The 9,896-nt window shown below is 40.5% G+C and overlaps 1 protein-coding gene across 2 annotated transcripts in view; it reads left to right on the forward strand.

Annotated features, from left to right (window-relative positions):
- Nucleotides 1-9,896, forward strand: part of vdac2.S (voltage-dependent anion channel 2 S homeolog) — a 41,672-nt gene that overhangs the window by 18,648 nt on the left and 13,128 nt on the right. The window contains 12 exon segments of one of the 2 annotated variants that reach the window (NM_001095930.1): nt 5,560-5,612; nt 6,594-6,821; nt 9,685-9,709; nt 9,738-9,754; nt 9,756-9,764; nt 9,767-9,783; nt 9,786-9,791; nt 9,794-9,807; nt 9,809-9,814; nt 9,817-9,832; nt 9,834-9,849; nt 9,852-9,866. In NM_001095930.1, coding sequence (NP_001089399.1) covers nt 5,560-5,612; nt 6,594-6,821; nt 9,685-9,709; nt 9,738-9,754; nt 9,756-9,764; nt 9,767-9,783; nt 9,786-9,791; nt 9,794-9,807; nt 9,809-9,814; nt 9,817-9,832; nt 9,834-9,849; nt 9,852-9,866 — 422 coding nt within the window. 2 annotated transcript variants of the gene reach the window in all.

Here is a 9,896-nt window from a genome sequence, read left to right on the forward strand (position 1 = left end):
GGTTCCGGAAGTCATGTGAGGAGGAGAGCTGTCGGGGACGCGCTTATAGGTAGAAGCTGCAGCTGCTGGTCGCTGTTTTTCTTTAGAGCATGGAGGTGATTTTTATAAGTGAATTCTTAGCTAAACCTAAGGTTAATATAAAATGCAGTAGGATATGGGTATTATTTGGAGGGTGTCGTTTTGATTTTTTTAAAAATATGGTGTTACTGGTCCTTTAACCCCACACTGCCATAATCCCGAAGTTTTTTTGAGTGTCCTGAGGAGGAACAACCCTTGTCCCACTGAGACAAGAAGAAATGTGGACAGAAGATGGGGTACCCCAGGGGCAGGACTACCTGCACCCTTCAGGGTGAACCTCCCTCGAGAGTACAGCCACCAGGATCATCCTCTAGTCAGAATAGGCTATACTGACCACATCAGACAATTCCTGCAGATGGTTTCTCCCCCAGTCTAAACAATGAAACAGCTTCTGCGCTGTGCCTCCCTCTCTTCCTGCGGTTTCCCATACTGTCTCTGGTCCAGGATGCCCTTCCTGCATGCTTGGACGGAAGGCGGGGGCTCCTTGCGACTGCCATTATGATCTTCGTGACACAAATGGAATGCACCGACCGCAATACGTTCCAATCGCGAGATCTGGAGGAGGTGCCATTTTCTTTTTCTCTGTGCCTCAGTAGAACGCAGGCACTTCTAAGGCAACAGATCACAAGTCTCTCTCTCTGTCTGCACACACTCAAGAAGCGTGGGGCCAAGCAGTGACCTAACTGGGCTTCCATCCAGGCGACAGTAACCAGGGAAACCGTCCCTCACAAGCATTAGGCACTACATGAGGGAGCAGGCACCCCTCCTTGCCAACCAATACCCAGCAGGTTCCATAGACACTGCAACACATGGCAGAAGGTAAGTTGGGGACTTTTCCCCAGGGATGGGGTGCGGGAGAGCACCCAAAACAGCAATTCAGGTGACTTATTTCATATGCAATAACTGTCTCTCAAAAATTCCAGGTGGCCAGGGCGAGCCAATCTGCAGATCTTGCTCCAAGGGGCAAGGGCCTGCACCCGCCCCAGGAGTTAACCCTCCCATGACACTCCCTTCTAGGAATCCTCCTAAGGACAGCATGGCTCAGGCTGTAGTGGCTGGTACCTCGACAGATCCACCAGCTACCCTATGGGCAATCCAACTATCGTCCCTGGCCTCACTGCAGAGCCTTCTGTCTATTGTGGATAATTTGGGCAGAGCCCTAGCCAAGCTACGCCAAAAGTCCAGCGGAAAACGCAAAAGACCAGCCAGCCCCAAGGGTGACACTGGCCTTAATATGCCCTTTGAGGCATCATCTGCGGGAGGAGAAAATTCTCACTCGGAGGGTGAACTCAACCCCCCCCATCAGTTTTTTTCCCCAGGGTCAGAAGAGGAAAATGAATGAAAATTTCAGGCCATTTGGAAATTTTCTGAGTCCTACCCCTTTTACAAAGAGTTAGGGGACAAATGATCAATGCCTCCAACATTCAATGCTCCAGTGTCGAGACTGTCCAAATCCACAGCCCTGCTGGTCACAGACGCTGCAGACTTCAAAGATCCATCTGACAGACGACTTGAGGGTTTTCTGAGAGCAACGTACCCATTGGCTGGATCGACTCTTCGCCCAGCATTAGCTTTGGCCTGGGTAACCAGAGCCATATGACTTTTGATCAATGACATACAAGAAGGAGTAACTCCCAAAAAGGATTCCCGATTCCCCAGCCTCTCCAGTCAAATAGCGTGGTGTCCGGAAAAGAGGTCGGCACCTCTCCAATATACATAGAGACAAAAAATTCACCAGACACTCAACCGCAAGTGAAGCGGGGCGGACCCCTGCGTGTTTATTTAAGTCTTGTGATGTAACGTTTTGGGGGCGGGCCCCTTCGTCAGACATGCAAAGTAGCGTGCACTCACACCATAAATACCCTCATGATTACATATACTTAACACCTGATGGTAAATTCAATTCCCCATACAAAACCTAACAAATTTGTCAAAAACATTGCTTTACTAATACCCCTTTATAAATTATGCCATATAAACCCACATAATACCTAAAACTCGTTCATACAAACATTGTGAATAAAAACATTTATAAAAACATCTTTTTGAAAAAATTGTGAATAAAAGTTCTGTGATCTGCACAAATGTGAAAAATGTTCAGTGTTATTCTTCGTCTTTTAATGCTTAGATAAACCTGTTAATGCAAGATGCATATTTCCTAAAAACCAGTGATACTAAAGTTAAAAACATTTGCACATATCAAAACGAGTACAAAATTTACCAGCAGCAAGAACTACTGAAGAAAAAGACTACTTTACCCTAGGTGAAAGCTTTCCCTGGTCTTAATCACGGTCACTGAAACAATCTAGAGGAGATAAGAGACATAGTAACTACAAAGAATTAATCATAGCAACAAAAATTGGTACAAACTGACATTACAGGTAACAGTTCAAATTGAACTCCTCATTTAACCCTCGTGGCTGTTTTGTCTGTAGCAGCCATATCCAGAAGCACTCCCTCTGTAATAACCTCTTTTTTTACTTCTTTCTGGTTGCTGCCACGGACCTTTTCTAAGATTTGCCATCTCAATTGGAAAACCCTATGCCCCTGTTCATGAAAATGTCGTGCCAGCGTAGTTTCTTTTCTTTTTTTGTCTGGCCCCCCTCTTTCTTCCTCTTTGGGTGGTACATAGTTACGGATAACTGATTTGTGCTCATTTAGATGTATTTTTATACTTCTGCCTGTCTGACCTATGTACGCCAACCCACAAGGGCATTTAATACAGTACACCATGTTAGTACTTTCACAAGTAATGAAACCTGTAACCTTATGTTTTGTTCCTTTAAGGGGATGTTGGACACTGTCCCCCTGTATAATCCCATTACAGTGTCCACAGTTTCTGCAAGGAAACGTGCCACTGGTTTTTGGGGGTTCCAAATTACTTTCTTTTTGTGTTATTTTTTTTCTTGTTAAGATGGTCCCCTATGCTTCTCCCTCTTTTATACGAAGAGACAAATTTGTTGGGTTTTGTATGGGGAATTGAATTTACCATCAGGTGTTAAGTATATGTAATCATGAGGGTATTTATGGTGTGAGTGCACGCTACTTTGCATGTCTGACGAAGGGGCCCGCCCCCGAAACATTACATCACAAGACTTGAATAAACACGCAGGGGTCCGCCCTCTTACAGGGAGTAGCCTGCATTTTTCATTTCATTTTTTTATCATTTGACCACCGATCCCAGTTTGGGATCTTAACCTGGTTCTTGAATGTTACATTCCCACTTTGAACCCCTGGGGTAATTTCTGTAAAGTGGCTCATCTGGAAAGTTGCTTTCCTGGTGGCAATTTCATCGGCCAGAAGAGTATTGGCGCTCAGTGCCTTATCTTGTGACTCTTCACTCCTGGTCTTCCACAAGGACAAGGCAGTGCTACGCACAGTACCATCCTTTCTCCCAAAAGTGGTATCTTGATTCCATATGAATCAAGAGATCATGGTACCATCGCTTTGTCTGGAACCCAAGTACGAGAAAAAACGGTGACTGTACAATCTGGTATCTCGAACGATCCAAGCCATTCTGATACTCTCAAGCCCTATTTGTGGTACCAACCGGGCCTCAACGAGGCATGCCAGCCTCTAAGATATCTATTGCACGGTGGCTCAGAGAGACAATCTGTCATACCTACCTACCTAACTAAAGGAAAATCTCCACCAGAGAATGTTCGAGCACCCTACACAAGGTCGTTTGGAGCATCTTGGGTGTGACTCAACTCAGCTTCCCTGGATTAGATCTGCAGAGCAGCTACTTGGTCTTTGGTACATAGTAGTTACATAGTTAAATCGGGTTGAAAAAAAGTCCATTAAATTCAACCCCTCCAAATTCAACCCAGCATCCATACACACACGCCCCTCCTAACTTTCACAAACATTATATACTGTATGCCCATATCTATACTAACTCTAGAGTTTAGTATAACAATAGCCTTTTATATTCTGTCTGTTCAAGAAGTCATCCAAGCCCCTCTTAAAAGCATTAACAGAATCAGCCATCACAACATCACCCGACCTCAGGACTGGAGTCCAAAACTGCACTTCATACTCCAGATGAGGCCTTACCAGGGACGTATAAAGAGGCATAATTATGTTTTCATCCCTTGAGTTAATGCCCTTTTTTATGCAAGACAGAGCTTAATTTGCTATAGGAGCCACAGAATGACACTGCCCCAGAATTAGACAACTTCCCAAGATTCTTCTCATTTAAGGAAACTCCTAACAAACTGCCATTTGGTGTATAATATGCATTTATATTATTTTTGCCAAAGTGCATAACCTTGCATTTATCAAAATTGAACCAGTTCCAGTTTGGTTTGTCTAAGTTGGGAAACTTGGCATCACTCTGCAAAGGGACAGGATCCTGCATGGAACCTATAGTTCTGTACAATTTAGTATCATCTGCAAAAATAGAAACAGTACTTTCAATGCCCACCTCCCAGGTCATTAATAAACAAGTTGAAAAGCAAGGGACCTAGTACAGAGCCCTGCGGTACTCCACTAACAACACTGGTCCAATTAGAAAATGTTCCATTTACCACCACCCTTTGTAGTCTTATCTTTTAGGCAGTTCTCTACCCAGGTACAAATACTATGTTCAAGGCCAACATTCCTTAATTTAACCAGTAACCTTCAAAGTCTAAGTAAATCACATCCACTGCAATCCCAGAATCGAGGTCCCTGCTTACCTTCTCATAAAAGAAATTAATTTAGTCTGGCAAGATGTATTGCGCATAAAACCATGCTGGCACAAACTCATAGTATTGCTATTTGCTATGAAGTCCAGTATCTTCTTCTTTATTAACCCTTTGAAAAGCTTTCCTACCACTGACATCACACTAACTGGCCTATAGTACATTCACAAAATTTGACAGCCTAGACACGTTTTCCTAGTCTGAGGCCTCTTTTGGCCATAAGGTACTGCACTCTGTGGTGCGGTAACGTGTCGTTATTCATTATAGCTCCCACCCTGCTGTTCTGGGACTGCTTTAAGTCCCAAATAGTCCCTATGTCCCCCTGAGACGACAGAGAAAACAGGATTTTTTGATACTCACATAACTGCTGAAATTCCAAATTGGAGCATAGCTGCGCAAAAAGCAGAATAATTTTTTATTCATTTATTACAGGTTGTCTTAAAATATTACTTTCTACATATGCTAAAATTTAGCTCCAAGTTGAACAAACACTTAATTTTCCATCTTTTGTTCTAATGCAATTAACTCTACTAGACATGGAATGATATCTCCTTTACGTCTTCTCTGTTCACTCTGTATTAATTTAAAGGTTTGGTAATATTCTGAAGCTGTGATTATGTATATATTTACAATTTTGTTAATTGATTTGTTGTATACAATCATAGATTTGTGGTTATTTCTTGTAATTCTACAAAATATACATTTTCTAGTCTCTGCATTGTATTATGTTTGTACATTCTGTGGAAAAACATGCCAGACCTTAATTGTGGAACCTTCTTTTTTTTTTTTCCTCCAGATTGCCAAGGGTTTGAAGCTGACATTTGACACAACATTTTCACCTAACACTGGGCAAGTAAAAACCTTGAAAAGCACCAGAATTTAAAATATATTCCTATGAAAAAAACCCAGCTATCAATATACTGGTTTTCATCAGTGCAGTAATAGTTTGCTTTGACCAATTAGGTTAGACTGAAAGAACATTTTTTATTAGTTGCATCTGTGTTTACCCATTTCTCATGGCGCTATAGACATACCTTATGCTGGCACATCTATGCCCATGCTGTAGCGTCTGTGGTTCTTAAAGGATTAAAGCAAATGCAGTGCTTATTCTTTATTTGATCTTTAAGCATCTATCATTCTTAATTAAGCATACTTCATTATCTGTTTTAGCTGCATTTGTCAGTTCTAAGTTATTCCTGTATAGATGGAAGAAGCAAGACAATTGTATTTATTTTATTTGTTTTGTTCAGGCACTCTACATACATAGCAAAAACACAGGTTAAGAACTCTGGATAGCATATTTAGTTTTTTGCTGTGCCTGCAATCTTCGACCACTTCCCCCAAACACCTTAGCCTATGTAGTTACATAAGTCACATACACAGATATTTGCAGCAAGTCTTGGTAATATGAAACTGATCACCTGGATGTATCTGGCCAAAAATACTGAATAATTAATTAAAATTGCCTTGTGAAAGTGATTTCAAGATTTTGCAAATTAGTGTCTCTGCAGTCATCTGCAGAACAAGCATGTTACTCACAATACATTTATTTGCGATTTGTGGAAGCCTGTGTTAAGATCTTTACTCATCTGCTACCTGTGTTTCCAGATTAGTCTGTCATTGGAACTGCCAAATTTTTATCTCGGATTTTATTTCAAAAGCGATAGGCGAGTTGGTTAACAACATTAAAATGAAAATAAATTCTGTTTAAGTATACCATTTTTAGTTACAAAAGGAGTATTATAAAAGCGATTAATGTGTTTTAATGCACAATGTAATTTACAACAAAGACTTAAAATAATAAATGTTTATTTGCAATCTGTTTGTCAGAAAGAAGAGTGGAAAAGTTAAAGCTGCCTACAAACAGGAGTATGTCAACTTGGGATGTGATGTGGACTTTGATTTTGCCGGCCCTGCCATCCACGGTTCAGCTGTTGTTGGTTACGAAGGGTGGCTGGCTGGTTATCAGATGACTTTTGACAGTGCCAAATCCAAGTTGACAAAGAACAACTTTGCAGTTGGTTATAAGACAGGAGACTTCCAGCTTCACACCAATGTGTAAGTTCATGGATATCTGCAAAAAGAAGGGGTTGTATTTTGTGTTTTCTTTTGCTTGTACAGTACCTGTTAGCATGTTTAAAAATAAACGTGGTAAATGCATAAAAAAGACTGCAAAAACAAATGTAAGGCCCCAAAATTCGTTTGCTAACTAGCAATGAATTTAATAAGTTCTGCTGTCGTTTACTGTATATAGCGCTGCTTTAAAATAAACAAGGTGTTACAACAGTATAACAAACAAGGGCTACAGAATAAAATTAGTTAACTTGGAGAATTAAAAATAAAGTTATGGTATTACTTTAGGAATGAGTAAAGCATACATTTGAATCAATCTTTATAGGGTAAATGTTATCTGCACTATGTAATTTATAATCACTATGGACTTTAGCACACAAATTGGTGAAGATAATGGGAGTTTTATTGGTACTTTTATGGTACTTTTATGGTACTTTTATGGTACCTGTACTTTTATGTTAATTTTATTGGTACACCCAAAGGATCCAACACCAAAAGAAAAACAAAGTAATGTGGTATACAGAGTCCAGTGTAGAGAGGAGTGAACAGATCTATACATTGGGGAGACAAAACAACTGCTCACCATGCGAATGGCTCAGCAAAGGAGGGCAAGCGCTACAGGACAAGACTTGGCTGTCTTTCTACACCTAAAAGAAAAGGGACAATCCTTTGAAGATAGCAAGGTCCAAATCTTGGATAAAGAAGACCGCAAGTTTGAACTAGGCGTAAAAAAGAAGCTATTCATGTCAAGGTGGAGAAACCATCCCTGAACAGAGGCGGAAGCCTTCGACACCACCTGTGTGCTACATAAAATGCTGTTCTAACATCTGTACCCCGGCGGTTTCAGAACACTTCACACACCCATTCATGCAACTCTCACAAGTAACACCTGTTTCTAGGAGTTGCATGACACATTGGATAATCCTATCACAGTAACTACACAGAATTAACACCTCTGTAAATTTCTTCAGATGTCACCTCTTTGAAGAGTTACAATGTGCCATTGTGATTGGATTAGTGGAAGAGTCTATATGCCGAGAATTTCCCACATGAGTCTGTTAAAGGAGAAGCAAAGCTAGCAAAGCAGTCTATTGCCAATAGATTAGCCACAATAGTGCAAGATATAACACTATTTATTCTGTAGAATGCTTTAGAACAGCTCTAGAAACTTTCTCTGTTTGTTTAGGATAGCAGCTGCCATATTTTCTTGGTGTGACACCACTTCCTGCCTGAGTTTCCCTGCTCACTCATAGCTCTGGTCTCAGATTACAGCAGGGAGGGGGAGAGTAGAAAACTGAGCATGCTCAAGACCTGGAGGTTTAAAATGAAAACAGAAAGTATGATAAAGAAGCCCATGTATACACGTTAGAAAGAAAGAAATGTGGTGTTTCTTTTGACAGAGGACTCAGAGCAACATTACTTTGAGAGTTCACTGGTGTTATCCTATAGACCTTTCTGATAAAGCTTACTTAATTTTAGCTTTTCCTTCTCCTTTAAACTCCAGTTAAACTGAAGAAGCTGCTCGGATGACTAGTGAAACGTCTTCAATAATTACTCAGCAAGTCCAGTTGTTTATAATTACTTATATTCAAATACCATGACCTGGATTAATGAAAATCTTCATAGTCAATTAAATCAATAATTTAAAAAAGTTAATTTTTATAAGATACTTGATTGTATGCAGTGATATTTGTAGAGGTTTGTATCCACAGCAGTTGGCGCAAGTCAAGCAAAGAGGAAATGTACTGCATACAAATAATTAAAAAAAAAAAACACACACAAAACGCAGTTTTCAGTAATTTCAGTTTTTAATTGCTTTTGCCATTTCAGACTATTCTTTGCACCCTTGGTTCTGACTCCTGCAACAATATAGGGCCTGGAGGAAAACTAACAGTCCAATATTACTTTCAATTGCAACAGCATTTACAAATCATGAAACAAATTCTCCCATTTGTACAACGATCGAAATATGTTATCACTGCAAAAATCTGTGAGAAAGGTAATGAACGCACACTTTCAATCTTCACTTTAAGATCATACATCATCTCAATCTTCCTCAAACCTTCATCGTACCATTTCACGATCCACACCTTCTATCTTCGTCATGCATGTCTAGCTTACATATAGATCCTACAGGATCTCCATAACGTTACCGAGAAGTTCGCTATTGTAATAGCCATATAAAAAACACCGACTGCTCGAAGGCGCGGTGTTCTTGTTATCTATCAGCTCGCATGAACAACCATTCGACCCGAAGATTCCATCACGTCCCAGGTAACTTCTAAATATCCTCATATTGTAACGGCCGGTACTTATCTATTAAAATACACAAATTTCAGTGAGTTCATGTGACAGAAATTGACCACACTTCAAAGACTCAGCCCGCGTTTACTCTACATTGATGACATCAGAACTCACTGTTATATCCCATACGGCACTAACTTTCATCACTCCTGCTTCCCAAATACCCCACTAAACTATCATTGATTCTACACCGGTTGAACTAGTATAATCAGCCAGCCTATCTGTGTATGTATTCATAAACAGTCACTATATTGAATCTATATACAAGAGCCACAATCTCGCCTACGCTCTACTTATTCTTTCTCACATACAACAGCCAGATTGTGGCATCTTCCCATAAATACAACTCTGCATATATTTAATGCTGCCTAATATCTTTTTTATTTGACTGGCACAGCTGCGCTTGCGGATACCTACTCACGCTTCTAAGAACAACATCTGGTAATCTGCTTAAACTCCCTCTCGGGATCTGCACCTCTGCTGACCTTGACTGACATAATGACTGGCTGATACTATTTACTGCTTTTCTTCTCTACTGCGCAAGCCACATGATGTGGTCAGAATTATCTCTCAGTATCTCCACAATATCTAGCCCTCGACTCTATTTATCAGAAACAGTGAACCAACAATCTGGAGACTGCTGCTTAAACCTGCTTCGGCACTTTCATGGCAATAAACTACACGTTTTGGAGCTTGCTGCTACAGATCAGCGAACTCGCATTCACCGAGTGAGTTCTGTAGAGTTTTAGAAAATCT

This window comes from Xenopus laevis, chromosome 7S (genome assembly GCF_017654675.1).
Source record: "Xenopus laevis strain J_2021 chromosome 7S, Xenopus_laevis_v10.1, whole genome shotgun sequence".
Lineage (NCBI taxonomy): Eukaryota > Metazoa > Chordata > Amphibia > Anura > Pipidae > Xenopus > Xenopus laevis.